General features: G+C 36.7%; 1 protein-coding gene across 1 annotated transcript; it reads left to right on the top strand.

The window, feature by feature from the left end:
- Positions 1-96: 96 nt before the first annotated feature.
- LOC113042090 (WD repeat-containing protein 90-like) lies at positions 97-17,692 on the top strand. The gene is given in 43 exon segments (XM_026200666.1): positions 97-362; positions 1,521-1,615; positions 1,738-1,914; positions 2,420-2,558; positions 2,649-2,819; positions 2,917-3,043; positions 3,675-3,742; positions 3,828-3,940; positions 4,051-4,266; positions 4,357-4,422; positions 4,507-4,575; positions 4,707-4,817; positions 5,738-5,883; positions 5,976-6,033; positions 6,122-6,240; positions 6,370-6,531; positions 6,637-6,767; positions 7,197-7,313; positions 7,406-7,641; positions 7,752-7,894; positions 8,171-8,301; positions 8,426-8,556; positions 9,395-9,556; positions 9,634-9,762; positions 9,840-9,970; positions 10,092-10,126; positions 10,503-10,625; positions 10,695-10,933; positions 11,077-11,179; positions 11,426-11,547; positions 11,697-11,853; positions 12,637-12,827; positions 12,920-13,088; positions 13,182-13,311; positions 13,752-13,920; positions 14,003-14,125; positions 15,115-15,219; positions 15,221-15,296; positions 15,375-15,505; positions 16,579-16,722; positions 16,874-16,993; positions 17,101-17,185; positions 17,271-17,692. Coding segments are annotated over 43 exon segments (5,541 nt in total). The 5' UTR covers positions 97-349; the 3' UTR covers positions 17,429-17,692.
- Positions 17,693-18,415: the final 723 nt, after the last annotated feature.

Below are 18,415 nucleotides of genomic sequence, written 5' to 3'. Positions count from 1 at the left end.
ATAATATTTCTCTGCATTGTCCGTCTTTCGGTGAGTCACAGTTTTGGGCGTGATGACGTACGGCTTACGTCATGCCGTTCGAACGCGTCGCGGCGGTCTCTGCAGCGCGAGCAGATGAACGATTCATCAACTGGCAACGGCACAACAAACTCACAGACCTTCAAAACCCCTATAACTGCGACCAAAACCGAAAACTAAAGTCTGTACCACGATGAAATTAGGTGCTGTGATTGATAATATCTTTCTGGACTCGTAGGAGACCGAAGTCAGTTAATTCCTGGTAGTTTGTGAGCTAACGTACAGTCCGCTAGCTGTCAACAGGTGAATCAGACCCGTGAAGTAAACAATAATGTCATCCAGAGGTAAGATTGCATTACCTATTAAACACTTCACTATATGAGTAATAAGCATCTGAAATGGACCTGGACTGAATTAATTCCTTCGTTGAAAGATGGAATATACACTACAGCCCAATATGTACATACAATACAGCAGAACACAGTGTCCAAATCATTATAACGCAGTACAGTACAGATTTTATACCCTTCAAAAGAGGTTTTTAACCCTGCAGATGTCATAGACCCCATAAAATTAAGTGTAATTGTCGTGTATTAAGATTTAATTTAGTTTGTGGAAAATGAACATTATAAATATGTGTTAAATATTATTTAGAGAATGTTTCTTTTCTATTATCTTACGTTTGTAACTACTATTATTTTATTGTTTATTTTATTTAATTTGTATTTTAATTTATTATTCATATAATTTTGTTCCTACTCACTCCTGAAATGTTGGGCGTTTGTATTATTCATTTATTTATTTATTTTATTTTAATCAATTAATTTATTTTAATCTATTTTATAGTTTAATCTTATTTGTATTATTTGGTTATTATACACTTTTCTTTTTTTTTTTTTTACAGATTTATCTAAACCTTCTCTCACAGTGCTGTTAAAGAGTTAGTTCACCCAAAAATTATGTCATTAATGACTCCAACCCCGTAAGGTTCCAAACCCGCAAGACCTCCGTTCATCTTAGGAAAAACAGTTTAAGATATTTTAAATTTGTTCCGAGAGCTTGAAAAATTAAAAAAATTATGTACGGTATACTGCTCACAACACAACCCGGAAGAGAAGACAATGCTGAATAAAGTTGAAATTTTTTTATTTTTGGACCAAAATTTATTTTCGATACTTCAACAAATTCTAACTGACCCTCTGATGTCACATGGACTACTTTGATGATGTTTTTCTTACCTTTCTGGACATGGACAGTAGACCGTACATACATTTTCAATAGAGGGACAGAGGCTCCTGGACTAAATCTTAAATATCTTAAACTGTGTTCCAAAGATGAACGGAGATCTCACGGGTTTGGAACGACATGAGGGTGAGTCATTAATTACATAATTTTCATTTTTGGGTGAACTAACCCTTTAACTATGTACAGCACACATGCAGAGGGGGTGTATCTAAAATAAACATACAGCAGTGATTGATGTGCCTCTGTCTCTCTATCAGCTCTGTGGCAGCAGCCGTATGTGAATATCTTCAAACATATGAAGATAGAAGAATGGAAGAAAGTCAGCAAAGAGGGAGACGTCACCACATACATGGTAGGAGGTTGTTCCTTTCTTATGAGACTATAATATGATGATGTTACTACAGAGGATTCTCATTAGCATTCAGTTTTTGTATTCATATATTTATCATATTGTACTGTGTTGTTTATCGGTAGGATAAGAGCCTGAAGTGTTCTGTGTTCCGGATCCGCGGCTCCATACCGGCCAGTAACTACATCCTCCTGCCCAAAACCAGCAGCCAGTCTCTGTGTCTCACCGGACGATACCTTTACCTGCTGTTCAGACCCAGCCCAAACAAACACTTCATAGTGCATTTAGACATTGCTGTTGAGGTGAAAAGTGTAGTTTTATGTGAATAATTATGCAATGTTGCTATGTTTACAAATAAGGCCTTTGGTAGTATTTCTATTATAATGATTATATGCATATATTTGGATAATTTTTCTTTTGATTCATCACTCTTTGTTACTTTGTTTATCATTCCGAAAAAATATTTAATATTTTCAGGTTTAATTTTATTTGTAGTTTGATTTTTTTTTATATATATATTTTTTATATTTCTACATAATTTTAATTAATTTATTATTAAGGTTTTAGTTTTAGTAATTTTAGTTCCTCAACTTAAACTTATTTGCATCGCCAAAGCAAAATCTCTCATTTTTAAATTGTTCATCTAATATTGTTTTATCAATGACCGAAAACGATTTTTAGTTTCTTTAGTTTTAACTAACAATATAAACATTGTTCCTGGTTGATGTAATTATACTGATCTACACATGTGTGTATGATGATTTTTCTTTTGATTTATCGCTATTTGTTGTCTTTTTCATCATTCAGGAAGGTCAGGTGATCCGTGTTTCGTTTTCTAACATGTTCAAAGAGTTCAAGTCCACGGCGACATGGCTACAGTTCCCTTTTCTGTGTGGAGCTGCACACGGTTCAGTGTATGAGAATACGGCCTGTACTGCAAAACAAGGTATCTCACACTTTTAGTTTTTTATTATGATGTTCTCTACATGCAGCAACCATTTTTTGAAGTCACTGATTGATAACTTGTGCATTTCAGGTTTAGTGGGCCATGCGCCGCCGAGCACGAGGTGGACGTGCTTGACAATGGATCTACATTATGTGCTCTCGGTTTACCTCAACAGAACCCACAGTCACCTAAAGAGCATCAAACTCTGTTCCAATATGTCTGTTAAAAATATCATCACCAGCGACCTGCTGTTTGACCCCGGTACATTTCCATCTTAAGTCTTTGCACTCTGGAAAGGTGCTATAAAAATTACATGTATTATTATTACGCAATAATCTTTTTTTTTTTTTTATTGTAGGTCTGTCATTCTCTGAGTTCAGGCAATCTGGTGTGATGTTGTCAGATTGCACTGCACCGATGCCCAGAGAAATGTGTTTCCCTGTACTGAAAGGCCAGAGATGGCACGACTTGTATGATTACATTAGGTGAGTGTAACCTGTTGTGGAGAATTAGGAGAACACATTTCTGTTAAACAAACACCTTGCTTACAGGAATAGTTTCAGATGTTTTTTTTGGTGAGCTGTTTCTTTAATAAACTTTTTTGAAGTTAATAGGTTGTCCGTATATGTTTAAGCTGCTCATGTTCACTTGATATTCATTAATAACTATGTTTAAATGCATATCTCATTTCATTTAAGGTCTATTAGTATTAACTATTAACTTTCTTGAGAGATTCTAGATGCTGTCGTTACACAGTATACTCAGTTATAACATTTTTTTTACTGCCTTTGCACAAATTAGTTAGCACTTTTTACAAATGCTTTTCAATTTAAAAAAAAAATTCCCGACAACACTACATAAGACTGAAGTCCTTTTTGTGGATTTTAGGCATAAGGTAATTACATGCAACAAATTTCAGATTAAAAGAAGCATATTCTAGAATTTGTGGAATCAAGATATTGTCTGTATAATAATTGTGTAAATCTGAATACTAAATAGAATATTGTTAAATGATTGATGTGCATTTAAATAAGGTCAGTGATTCACAAACCAGTGTTATTTCATTGTTTCAGAATGTTTATTGCAAACACAGAACCTCTTGTGTGTAACTGACAGGTTTCCCTCAGATGGAACAAAGTTACCATTTGATTCCATACAAAAAGGATCCAGCAGTGAAACTAAAAGTGAGTCTTCTTGAGCATGCAAACGCACACAATCGCAGACAACGCTGTGCATTTTATCTGATGAAACCATATGCTCACTCCACAGTCTCAGCCGAAAAAAGTCCTCAAAGAGAAGAGCGTCATGCTGTAAAGATCAGTAAACCTGTACAAGACAGAGTCTCCCTCATCCAGCAGATCACCACCCCCAAACCTGCGAGAGTGAGTGTTTGTGTGAACTTCATTTCAGCTTCACTCCGGTGCATCTAATGTTGACATTTACAACCCCCTAATGGCTTTTCTCTCTCTTTCTCTTCTTTCTCTCTGTGTAGCGCACTAAGCAGCGTTCAGCAAACCAGACAAAGCTTGTGCCTGAGCTGAATTATGCACACTCTGGAGGCTCAGAGAGCCCGGGGTCACCGGGTCAAAGGTCACAGGCGGACGAACAGGTCACAGTCGTGCATTCTGATGATGCTGGAGTTCATGTCTACGCTCACTGCGAGGATGACGTCTATACACACACGACAGACAGTGAGGAGGAAATCACAGTAAGTAAAGTAGATACAAGATTAGTTTCCTCAGTTGAAATCCTAGCAAGACAAGAATTTGGAAGAAACAATCTAAATCTTTCATCTTAGGTGATCAATGCAGCATCTCCTCGGCCTGTCTCTCTGTCTTCTGAGCAACCAGTGAAGAAACCTCAGGTTAATGCGCATCAAAGCAAGACTTACATGATAGGCTCTTTTTGTGTGATGTGGTAATTTGGAGGGTCTCTGTTTATATTTCAGAAGTTGTATCCTGACCCCATTCTGAAGCTGAACAGAATTATTGGCTTCGGGGGAGCTACAGTGAGATGTGTGAGTGACACACGAACACACAATAAAAGGGGCACAAAAATACACCATCTGGAAATCAACATTTAATGCATTGATTATAGCATGTAATAAATGATTTTAATTGCTTTACCTGATGTTGTGTTGTCTCTCAGGCTGTGTGGACGTCTGATGGAGAGGAAGTTGTGTATCCTTGTCACGCCGTTATCGTCAGCATGACAGTTTCTTCCGGACAACAGAGATTCTTCATTGGACACACAGATAAGGTCTTTAAAAAAAAAAAACATTTTATAAACAAACACTCACTTAAAGCTGCAGTCGGTAACTTTTGACACTCTAGCGGTTAATAAACAGAACTGCTTACCGGGAGCGGTAAGAGAAACAACCAATCAGAGCTGCGGTCCGTAACTTTGTGTTCAAAATGTAGAAAAATGTATATAATAAGCGAGTACACCATGAATCCATTTTCCAAACCTGTTTTTAGCTTGTCCTGAATCACTAGGGTACTCCTATAATAAGTGTTTATATTCAGACTATTTTAGATTGCTTCGGGGGTACCGCGGCGGAGTAACCCAGTACCTTTGTGATTCTTCATAGACATAAACAGAGAGAAGTAGTTCCGGCTACGATGTTCTTCCACAAGACGCAAGCAGTTCTGTTTATTAACCGCTAGAGCGTCAAAAGTTTAAATAATTAAATAATAGTTTTACAAAATTACAGTAATTTTATCAAGTTTTAGTGGTGGTTTGCATGATGTGAAGTGGAATAAACCATGGTACAGTCACTGTAACTGACAGCTTTTACAGTGGCTTGCATTGCTTTTAAAAAACTGTTACAGTGTACAATAGTAACATGATAAAATACATTGTTTGATTTATATTATATTATTATTACATAAATATGTATTTGTGATATTAAGTGTAGTATTTAGTACGTATTATTTTATTTACTATTCTTTAAACAACTTATTGTTATTGTAAATATTATGTCAAACAATATAGCAGCTTGTCACATTAGTATAGAGTTTAATTAGTGTGGGGTTTGTATCCAGGCTAGTGGATAACATAGTTCATCCACTAAATATAGTTTATAAATATGATCGTTACCTTATCATACACAGCATTTTAAGTTATAGTTAGTCTAGCTGACACTGATTTCATGCTGATGTGTTCTTATTGTTTGTTAGGTCTCAGCTCTGGCGTTAAATAGCAGCTCTGCTTTGTTGGCATCCGCTCAGATGGGCGCAAACAGTCTGATTCGTCTCTGGAGCTACAGCAGAGGAGTGTGTCAGACCATCATTCCCACACACACACATGCTCTGAATCTGCTCAGGTACAACAAACACACATTTACAGCAGATCTGTCACTGTGTGCCATGCCAGCTGGATTTCTCAAGCTCAGGTGATGTTTTTTTGTTGTTTCAGTTTCTCTCAGAGTGGAGGAGTGCTGTGTGGCGTAGGGAAAGACAGCCACAACAAAACTGTAAGTGTTTTGCATATAAGGAACTGTACTTAAAAATATATTTATATATTGTGTATTTTTGTGTTTTTATTTTTATTTGCTGGTTTAGACGGTGGTCCTTTGGAACACTCGGCGTGTGGCAGAAGGAAGTGTGGTTCCTGTCTTGGCTAAAGCACACACAGATGTGGACATCCAGGCAATGAGAATAGCATTCTTTGATGAAACACGGTGTGCATATATATTTATATTGTTACAGCCATTCAGAACATATTAGATATTTAATGTGGAGTGGGCAAATGCATGTACAGTATGATAGATATCATTAACAGGGTTGTGATTATGTGTTTGTGTGTGCAGTATGGTGTCGTGTGGTTTAGGTAACATACGTCTGTGGCGTGTGCGTGGCGGTTCTCTACGCTCATGTCCGGTGAATCTGGGACAGTATCACAATTTAGAGTTTACTGACCTCGCCTTCGAGCAAGGACACACTCAGGATCGTCCAGTGGATGAGCGCACACTGTGAGTACATTAAACTCTACACTGTCCACATAAATGACTGTAGTTTACAGACCTGCTCACATTAATGATGTGATCTCATCCTGAGGTGATTTGTGATTGGAGCAGGTTTGTCAGCAGTAGGAGTGGTCACATCCTAGAGATCGATTATGTCGCTGTGGCAATAAAAAACATCAGGAGGCTCCTCCCAGCTCAGGAGACCCACGCCCACCAAAGGGAGAAACAGACCTTTAGCACAGGTGAGAATTTATATTTTGTGGGCAGCAATAATAACAATAATTATTTTCTGTCTAGGGTCTTTAGACACTTCATTATTTGATTTAATTTCGGTCCAAATCAGAATCTTTCATTCCTATCAGTTTTTCTGCAAAAGTAAAAAAAACTTCTTCTTTTTTTTACCAAACAGTTAAATTAAATAAAAAATAAAAATGAAATGTGCATGGTGGAATTTATAATTTTCATTAGTTATAATTTTTTTTTGCTTTATTAATCACTAAAAATATCATTGCAATATAAAAAAAAAATTCCAATGGAAATAATTTTTTTTTAATTAGTTTTTTGTCTTTCATCTCTAAAATCACTTTTTAATCATAATTGAGAACTATGGTAAAAAAACAAACAAACGTAGTATTCATTTATAATTGACTGTATTATACATGCATTTCCAGGCGCTGGTATTGCAGTGAATAGCATCAGTGTGTGTGATGAATTCTGTGTTACTGGTTCAGAGGACGGATTCATGCGTCTGTGGCCTCTTGACTTCTCATCTGTTTTCTTAGAGGCGGGTCAGTGCTCTACTGTCAGTCACTCTCACAATAAATTGTCTCGCTTGCTTAAACTAACTTCATGAATCACTGAGGTTTTGGTGTGTTTGCAGAGCACGAGGGGCCTGTCAGTTTGGTGTGTGTGTCCTCGGATGGCTCGAGAGTTCTAGCCGCCACAGCCACAGGGAATCTTGGGTATCTGGATGTCAGTAGCCGGGGTTATCGTACACTGATGAGGTCGCACACAGCAAGTGTTTTGGGCTTTAGTGTGGACTGCGTTAGACGGCGGATCACCACAGTGTCCAGAGACAGCACTGTACGGGTGTGGGACATGGACACCATGCAACAGGTCAGTTATGGGAATATTTGTATTGAAACATGCATGGCATGTCTGGTGGCTGCACAGACGACAGACATGGACTGGTATTACATTAAAGCAATCTCTTATTTGTCTTGTAGCTCTATGATTTTGTTTCTGATGATGATGAAAGTCCCTGTTCAGTTGCGTTCCATCCCAGCATGCCTCTCTTCGCCTGTGGATCGAGCTCTGGAACTGTCAGGGTGTTTGATATCCAAACATCAAGCCTAATGGCCCAGCACAGGTACGTACACACTTTGTTCTGACAAATCAACACATTTTAGCACTCTGTAATGTTTACTAAGTATGTAATGACCGTTCAGAAGTTTGGGATCAGTAAGGTGTTTTTTTAAGAGAAATGAATACTTTTATTAAGAATTAACTAAACTATAAATGTCTTTACTGTCACTATTGATCAATGTCACAAAAGATTTCTGTTTTCAATAAATGCTGTTCTTCTTTCTGTGTGTGTGTGTGTGTGCGTGTGTGTGTGTGCGTGTGTGTGTGTGTGTGTTTGCAGGCAGCACTGTGGATCAGTTGAGTGTGTGATTTATTCTCCTGATGGTCAGGGTCTGTATAGCGCTGGTGCTCTTGGATACTTGGTACTTTATAACTCTTCTCAACATGACCATCATGTGGTCCGTGTTCTGAGTGAGTAAACGGTCGCTCTTACAGCACGATATACTGTAAAGTACACATTTGTAGAGAAGCTTTTCAGGAGATCTGAAATATCTGTGTAGATCCAGCATTCTGAATTATTGTTAATGTTTCGAAGGTAATGCGGTTGCATGGAGTGTGAATTGTGGCCCGGATACTTTGGCCGTGAGCTCTGACAGCCGCTGTCTGGCACTAGTTGGTCCGACCGAATACATTGTCACGATCATGGAAGCTCAGTCACTTAATGAGGTACATCAGAACCAGGAAAGCATTTTGTGACAGCATCTGAATCAGATGACCAGATCCCATTGTCTTTCTCACTGTTTCTTTCATGTCTACTTACCACCTTCCTATAAAAAATGAAAGCCAAATGAATCTGGGACATTTAACTATTTTTCCTTTTTTTTTTTTTTTTCTTTTCCATTTTAGTTAATTTTGAATTTAAGCTCAATTTATTTTTCACATTTATTATTGAAAATGTATTATTAAATTGTACTGATTTCAAGTTCAGTATATTGTTTTAAACAGCGATTTACAACCATTGTTATTTCTATACTATCATATTATTTATTAATATTTATTTATTTTTTCAGGTTTCATTTTAATTTTAGTTTTAAGTTTTATTAATTAAGCTTTTATTATTTTTATTTAGCTTTATTTTTTCTTTTTAGTAATCTATTACATAAAAACTTATTTCTGTTACTTGCAAGGGCAACATGTCTAAATTTAATTTTCTCTTTAGTTACATTTTTTATCATTTTGCTGTTTACTTTTGTCATTATTAGTTTTTGTTTTCAAAACATATGTCTATTGGTATATTAAAGGTGAATATTGTCCTATATAAATATACTTTTAAATGTATCAGTAGCTTTAGTTTATTTTTATTTCACTTTTAGTTTTAGCATTTTTTAATTTAGCATTCCATTACCAAGTTTTTCATGTAATATTAAAATGTTATTATTTGTATTTTATTTCAGCTTTATTCAGATGTTTTAAATGATTGTAATAGTTTGTTTTAGTTACCAATAACAAAACAATTTGTGACATACTGTATGTGCTGAAGAGTGTTTATTTGTGTGTGTCACAGTTACTCCGGGTGGATGTGAGTATTCTGGATGTTGAGAGCACAACGCTGGACTCTGCCCTGAATGTGTGTTTCTCACCCACGTCACTGTCACACCTGCTCATCACCACATCCGCCAATAAGATCCTCTGGATTGACACACATACAGGACAACTGCTCAGACAGGTGAAAAACTGAAGGGCGAGCTCTTTCTGAAAACATTTAAATATCAGATTTCAGAATCAATATTCATGTTCTTACAGGTATGTGAGGTGCATAAGCATCCGTGTGTGTCTCTGGCGGTCAGTGAAGATGGCCGTTATTTGCTGACGGCCGGTCAGAACTCTCTGAAGGTGTGGGACTATGACATGCACCTGGACGTCAATTCACAGGTATGTTTGCTTGAATGCTGGATTTGATGATGTTCAGATGATGAATGAGATCAAGAATGTGTCCGTTTCTCCTCCAGGTGTTTATTGGTCACTCAGAGCCCATTAGGCAGGTGAGGTTCACACCTGATCAGAAGGGTGTGGTCACTGTAGGCGACGCCCTCTTCTTCTGGGACTTCCTGGCACCTCCACAGGAAGCTGCGAACTGCAAGTAAGACATCTATTATGTTTTCCATTATACTGTACATGGTACCAATCAAAGTATTGTTTTGAACTCATCTCTAGTTATTTGTTATAAGTAACTAGTATTTGTTAAACTCTTTCTTTACTAGGTCTCCAGATATAAAAGTCTTCCCTTGTAAATCAGGTATGTTAAGCTAAATATAAATTTTTGTCTCTTGTTAAATGAAGCTTGTGAATGCTTAGGTCAATCTCACAAATCATGCAAAATCAAATGAATAAAATGTTCCTTTATGTTTCCATATAGAAAATTATCTATGTTTTATGACCTTTAAATTGTATTATAAAAATGATTTTATTATTGCATTATTAAAATTTAAAATAAACATTTTCACTAATGTTATGCAAAAAAGTGTGCATATGTGTTTTTCATAACTATACTAATATATATATAGATTTGTAATAGTATACATGTATATATACATTTTTTATTTATTTATTATTATTTATTTTTAGGGTTGGTTCAAATGTACGACAGCTCTTAATTAGTTCCCTTTGTTCAGATCACAGTTGGGCAGAGCTAAATGGAGCCGAGCTGTCCAATGAGAGTCCTCGAAAGGCATTGTTTCAGCCCTCCTCACCACCTGTCATGAATTTTCTTTCCAGTGCTCTGAAGGACAGCGAAGGTATGTGTCCATCAGCATTTGTCCTCATTAATGAGTCACTGTTACATCTCGAATGCTTTACTTTTATAGGTTTCCTATGCGATTCTACTACTGAACTACAGCTAAGTCCCACCACAGGCCACGCCCACTCGCCTCCTCCCAAACACGCCTCCTTCCTCAGAGTGACAGAGTGGGTGAAGGACGAGGACACGCCCACACTCTCAGCTAACCAATCAAAGATTGAGAAAATACAAGACAATCACACAGCAGTCCGTCCAGACTGTTATAAACACTTCACTCCACGTTTTAAGACTTCTGTGTTAGACCGGGTATCTATTTTTAATCCATTATTCATTAATATGTTCATCTCAAAGTGAATTGTGTTTTATGAATATTTAAAGTATTTAAAATACTTTTGTATAATGTGTCTTTTTTGGACCACTTCTTTCCTTAACAATTATTTTGTCTTTAGAACACAGTAGCTCCGCCCCCAGGACAGACGGGGCTAAGCCTCAAGGCTGTGATTGGCTATAATGGCAATGGGCGTAACAATATGGTCTGGAATCCAGACACAGGTAAATACTAACCAAGTATAAACTCTTTTATGATATCCGTCTCATAAAATATCCATCTTTTTGGCTATTAAAAAAATCTTTGCAAATTGAGCAGATCAAATTTAATGCTAATTTAATTTACTTTAACTGCTTTTTTTTGTAGATTTAAATACCATTTTTACCTCAAGCCAATGTTATTTTCTCACCCTGGCATTTGTACGCACTTGTTTTGTAGCTACTGTACATCTTGTGTGTGTTTGTGTGCAGGTTTATTTGTGTACACATGTGGGTGTGTTGTCGTCGTTGAGGATCTTCACACAGGCTCACAGAAACAGTGGTTCGGCCACACAGAGGAGATCTCAACGCTCACCATCACCCATGATGCACAGGTGCATGATTTAGTATATACTGCAAATACTTTATATAAATCACACAATCATCATGTGCTTGCATTAGTAGTTAGTAATAGTTTACCAATGATTGTTAGCAAAATTAGGTGCATCCTTTGAATGAAACCTCTGTCTGATTTACCCTGCAGATGGTTGCATCTGCATCAGGGGGCGGAGCTTCTCAAAGCAGCCTCATCTGCATATGGAATGCTTCAGATGGCTCCTGTAGAAACCGCCTCTCTTACCACAAGGAAGCAGTGCAGAGCCTGACTTTTTCCAGGGATGACATGTATCTGCTCTCCGTGGGTCAGTGTTTCATGCTTTGCATTATGGGGTCCTGTTAATGGAATATTCTTAGTTAAATACAAGTTTGACAAACAAATATTTTGGCTGTTTTACACAGAAATTGGAAGTCATTAGAGTTTTTATAGTTAACTAAAACTTAAAACATAAAATAAATGTTAACTGAAGTATGATAAAATAGTATTTTATTATATAAAATAGTAATTTCTCATTAAACTTTTTTTCTTTTAAAAATAGTTAACACGATAGTGTTATTTTAGACCTATATTTCTGTTCACGAGTGCTACTGTCTATTACTGACTGTTACAATTTGTTATATTGTATTCATCGATGATTGTAATTTGTGCAAATAAATAATAATTCATAACGGTATAGACATATTTAAAACAAGAAAACACAACCAAATTACTAAACCTAACTTAAATTAAAGTGAAAACAAATATAAAAATGCAGTCTAATTCGGAATATTAACAAGTATATTAAACATACTAAAATAACACTCTCATATTCTGGGACGAGAATAATCCTGGTTACTGTAGTAAGCTTTTTTTTATGATAACCAAAACCATGTCAAAAAATGTTTAAATAAATATTTAGAGCTGTATTTTTTTCAATTAAATAATATGAAATATATATATATATATATATTATAAATATTATTATGTTCTTCATTTCAAGGCATTCCATGAAAATCCCCTCAAGTAATGACTTTCTTTAATACAGATGATACATTTAGTGTCTTTTATACTGAATAACTTGTAATGGTGCAGTATATTATGCTCCTAGGTTATTTTTCTGAGCCAGTGGTGGCGCTGTGGAGCACACGATCGTTTGAGCTGCTCTGTACCGTTCAGATATCCGTCCCGCTGCATGATGCCTCTTTCTGTCCATTCAGTGCTGATGAGCTGACACTCGTCGGCAGCAGTGCTGTTGTGTTTACTCGGATACAAACAGAGGATAACAGCACTGAACTTCAGGTACATACAGACACCGTATGAAAGAAACTCAAGTATGCATACACTGCTGCACAGAAGCACAGAAGCCAAAGTAAGCTTTCCTCCTCCCGCAGGTGCAGAAAGTAAGTTTACCTGATGCAGTCGGGGAGGCGGAGATGACATCAGTGTGCTATAGCACTCGCCGGATCCTGTACACAGGCACAAACAGCGGCCACGTGTGTGTGTGGGACTGTAACACACAGCGCTGCTTCGTGACCTGGGAAGCAGATGCAGGAGAGATCGGTGTGTTTGGGGTTTTGCTTTTTTGATCACATTTATGATCTTGGATGCACGGAAGCTGAATTAGCAACTGTTTTTGTTTTTGCATTTGTGTAGGTGTGTTAGTTTGCCGTGAGAATAAGCTGGTCACGGGCAGTAACACCAAAAAATTGAGACTGTGGTCTGTAGCTTCGGTCCAGAGTCTCAGTAATGCAAATAACAAGAGCAGCAGAACACAGGATGATGGGTAGGATGATACATTTTTTAGCATTCTTTGTTGAATAGAATATAGAATACAGAAGAAAATATTTGAAATATAACTTTTTTTGTAACATTATAAATGTCTTTAATAAAGCATCTAAATAAACATAAAAAAGAGCTCGAACGATTGTTTAAAGACATATGAACCCATTTCAACCTCAAGAGTAAAACATTTTAAAAAGTCATAAAAATAATAGATGTAAATTGACATTGTGGAAAATAAAGTTGCAATTGCGTGAAAATAAACAAAACATTTATATCACGCAATTTTCACATTGTTAATTTAAGTTCCCAATTAAGGGAAATACAAAGTTACTTTTTCAACGAGGTGGAAACATGGTGTCCTTATTTAGTTCGAACATATTTCCTTAGCTTTAATTTTGGCAAAAACAATTAAAAGAGCATCACTTGTTTTGACTCCGGAAGAGCTCAGGTGCAGCTGGAACAAGAACTGCTGTTGGATGGGACAGTGGTCAGTGCAGCGTTTGATGATGTCATGGACATGGGGATTGTGGGTACGACTGCAGGAACCCTGTGGTACATCAACTGGGCTGACAGCACCAGTATACGGCTGATCAGCGGCCATAAGAGCAAGGTACGACACAGCTGTGGAATTCATCCATAGCGAACGCTGAAATGCTTCAAAGAGCAACAGTAAGTTTGTGTTCTCATTGTAGGTGAACGGTGTGGTTTGCAGTCCAGATGAGCAGCATTTTGCCACCTGTGGGCAGGACGGCAGTGTGAGAGTTTGGGCGCTGCAGAGCCACGAGCTGCTGGTGCAGTTTCAAGTGCTGAACCAGGTGAGCATAAACACACAGAGGTACTAGCCGCTGGGTCTTTTTTATTACCGTAATTTCCAGACTATAAGTCGCACTTTTTTTCATACTTTGGCTGGTCCTGCGACTTATAGTCAGGTGCGACTTATTTATCAAAATTAATTTGACATGAACCGAGAATGACCAAGAAAACATTACCGTCTCCAGCCACGAGAGGGCGCTCTAGTGCTCCTGTAGTCTACACTGAAGACATAGAGCGCCCTCTCGTGGCTGGAGACGGTAATGATTTCTCTTGGTTCTTGGGTCTAAATAAAAGCGACTCATAGTCCGGTGTGACATATATATGTTTTTTCCTCATCATGACGTATTTTTGGACTGATACGACTTAAACTCAGGTGCGACCTATAGTCCGAAAAATACGGTAAATGGATTCAATTACAAAATTCACTGACAAACTTCATGTTTGCTCAATCAATGTCTGTGTCAATAGGAGGTCATAGTAGCCAACCATCTGAGCACAAAATTGTTCACACAACTTTTTTAAATGGGTAAAAGTGTTTTCATCCTTGTTCATGTATGTGAATTCCTGCCAAATATATATATATTTTTTACTTCACCAATATATTTATTAGTTATTATAATTTTGGACATTTCACTCTTTTTTGTTTTTTTGTTGTTTTAATGCGATAGAGCCATCAAACATTTTCATACAAACTTTTATTTATTTATTTATTTATTTTTTAAATGAAAATAATACTTTTATTCAGCAAGAATTCATTAAACTGATCAAAAGTGCCTGTAAAGTCATTTATAATGTTATAAAAGATATCCATCAGTGCTGTTCTTTTGAACTTTCGGTTCATTAAAGAATCCTGAAAATAAATCTATCACCGTTTCCACAAAAATAATTGCTAATCTTTTTTTTGGTCGCCAGTCAAACTCTTGAGTATCAAACAATTTTCCATTGCAGTTAATTGATTATTTGTGTCTCTGTATGTTTCTCTGTGTGGCAGAGCTGTGAGTGTGTGTGTTGGTCTCCTCCGAGGGGTGTGTATGAGCCCACCGGGCGTGTGTGTGTTGCGGGCGGTTACAGTGACGGGACTGTGAGGATCTTCAGTCTTGGAGTCGGCCGAGATGGAGCTGAAACTACAACCTCAGCCTGTGTCTGTGTGTGCGCTGCAGTACTCTCACTACGGTGAGTGTGTGTGTGTGTGCTTAGTGTCTTTGTGAGCGTTTTGTTGTGTTCACTATATGCATGTGTGTGAATGTGTAGGTCATGTGCTGCTGTCTGGTGGTCGTGATGGTCTCATTACTGTCAGCAGTCCCGTCACTGGAGTCACTGTACGCACCATCCGGGACCACAAGGGGGCGCCCATAACTACAGTGCAGTGCACCAGCAAACAGGTTCGTGCTTGTGTGTTTGATTTTGTGGTTTTCAGTTTTGCAAGGCAAATGACTCGACATTGTGTATGATGTGGAATTGTGGGCCATACCTAGAAAATATGAAGTCTTGCTTAAAAATACATGAAATTATATATTATGAAGATGAAAAGTTAAATTTAGTGAAGGAAAATGATTCTGCAGTTTTGAGATACAAAGATACAGATACTTAATAACATTGTCATATTTTAAAGTGTGACTTAAGTGTCCAAAGACTTACAGGTCATTGTAATGCAACTGAAATAAAGATCATACCAAGATCATAATAGTTAATGCTGTTATCTTAAGCTGTGATTCATTAAATATGTGCTGTGTGTTTCAAAATGAAGCTTTTCAATGCAATCTGCTCACAATGGTTTAGCTTTTGAACATGAAGAGTTTAGCACAGCCGTCATATAAGTATTGTGCAGCAGATGTACTGTGAATATTTTATTTTCAATACTTTTATTTTACAGTGAAGTATTACAGTAGTAACAGTTCTAATTTTAATATTTTTATTCAGTAATAGTAATAATAATTATAATGAATAATAAATTGATGATATTATTATTAACAGTAATAATATTAATAATTATAGTAATATTGATATACATTTTTCTTAAATAGTCATTTTTGTATTTTACAGTGAAGTATTACAATAGTAAAACTTCTTATTTTCTTATTATTTTATATATTTTTGTTAGTTTGTAATAATAGCAATAACAATAATGTATTATTGTTATTAATTACAGTGATTTTAATATACAATAACTTTTTTTGTTGGCCAGTATTTAGTAATGATGCTATATAAAATAAAAGAATTTGTTATTATTGTTAATAATAATAATTATTATTATTATTAATATAGTAAGTTTGATAAATAATCATTTTTTAACAGATTGTGCAGCCCTACAAACAAGCCCAGCAAACCCGGGGCATATTTTTATTGCATTTTAAATCACATTTTAATCAGAAAACTCCCAATTTGATCCCAACCCCAAAACCGTGTAGCACTGCTGCTGAGTGATGTCATGTGTGCTCATATAAATGTCTACTAGTATAAGGAGTTTGGCCTGGACGGAAATGAGCTCTGGTTGGCTGTAAGCGCAGACAGGCGTGTCAGCATCTGGGCTGCTGATTGGATGAAGGATAAATGCGAGCTGCTTGATTGGCTGACATTTCCAGCACCCACCTCACCAAAGGTGATTAATATTCATGAGCATTAGGCCAATAAATATACTTAGAACTTGTTTGTATATTGTTTACACTTATCTCATCGAGCTGCTCTGATTATTCATGTGTTTATTGTAGTTGAAAAGACTAAGAAGTAACTTGTTTTGTCTTTTTAATCAGGATGCTCCGGCTTTACCACCCAGTTTGGCTGCGTTCAGCCCCAGCGAGAGAGGAACGGTGGTCTATACGGGCTACGCAGTGGAAAAAGAGATCATCTTTTACTGCCTTTACAAGAAACAGGTACTGAAACACTCGCTATTGGCCTTTCTGCCCATGACTGTGTACTCTCCACACACTTTTATTGGCCAAGTCATGTCATTGGTTCTGTGTGTGTTTTTGTGTTCCAGGTTTTGAGGACGATCTCTCTTGCTGATTGGGCGCTCTGTCTCGGTCTCTGTTCAACTGGAAGCCTGATCGCTGTTGGATCAAACCGTTAGTGTGCTGTTCTACTTTAAAGCATAAGAAGTAAAGTGTTTTGAGTTATATAGTTATATTCTGATGATGCTTTGTGTTTCAGAACGCGTCCTGAAGCTGATTCATTCGTCCAGCGGGCGTTTTCAGGATTTCACGTGTCACAGTGACTCGGTTCACATGTGCAGCTTCAGCTGGTCTGGATCTCAGCTCTTCACCGCTGCTCATAATGAGCTCTTCCTGTGGACTGTACACGGATTATAGAGCTGACACAACACTAATGCGAGAGTTTCATAGGTTGAGCCTGAAGTCAGAGTTAGTTTTTCTGTTTAGTAGAAATGTTGCATTGATGTAGCAGAGAAGTTTTGCCATGTTTTACATCCAGTTAGCATGACTTTAAGTTTAAATCTCATGAGTTTTTATTTGTTTTTAATGTTATTGATACACTTGGATAAAGTTGGTTGTCAGTTTTTATACTTTTACATGGTCTAAAATGATTTTGCTAGTAAGAAAGTCTTTGAAATTGTTATGCACTTTGAGCCTCAGAAATAAAATTCATAAAAACTGAAGTACTCACGTTACATTAAATAAGGCCATTACTATCTATCTATCTATCTATCTTTCTATCTGTCTGTCTGTCCGTCCATCCATCCATCCATCCATCCTTCCATCCTTCTATCTATCTATCTATCTATCTATCTATCTATCTATCTATCTATCTATCCTTCCATCCATCCATCTATCCTTCCATCCATCCATCTATCTATCTATCCATCGATCCATCCATCAATCCATCTATCTATCTATCCATCCATCTATCCTTTTATCCATCCATCCATCTATCTATCTATATCTATCTATCTATCTATATACATATAGATATTTTATATTTGAACCTTTTACTATATGAATTGTTGTATTTAAATGCTTTTAGTGGAATTACTATGTATTTTCCACAAATTTCTTAAAAACACTGAGCAATATATCCAAGGTAATCATTATTTAACCCCCCTTTTTGTAAGAGTCAAGAGTCAAAAAAGCTTTATTAGCATAACTGTTTATTATTTATTTTTAGAAATATATTTATTTATATGTATAATGTATTTTAATGGGAAAGTAGACCATAAATAGACCATAAATAAATAAGTAGACCATAAATAAATAAAAACAAAGAAAAAGCGAAGGAAATGAACGGTAGAGGGCGCTCCATTTGGGCTCCAACCGGAAGTCTGTAGCGGTGACAGTTTCTTT

Source organism: Carassius auratus, chromosome 24 (assembly GCF_003368295.1).
Source record: "Carassius auratus strain Wakin chromosome 24, ASM336829v1, whole genome shotgun sequence".
Taxonomy (NCBI): Eukaryota; Metazoa; Chordata; class Actinopteri; order Cypriniformes; family Cyprinidae; genus Carassius; species Carassius auratus.
This window is presented reverse-complemented; position numbering and strand designations above follow the sequence as displayed.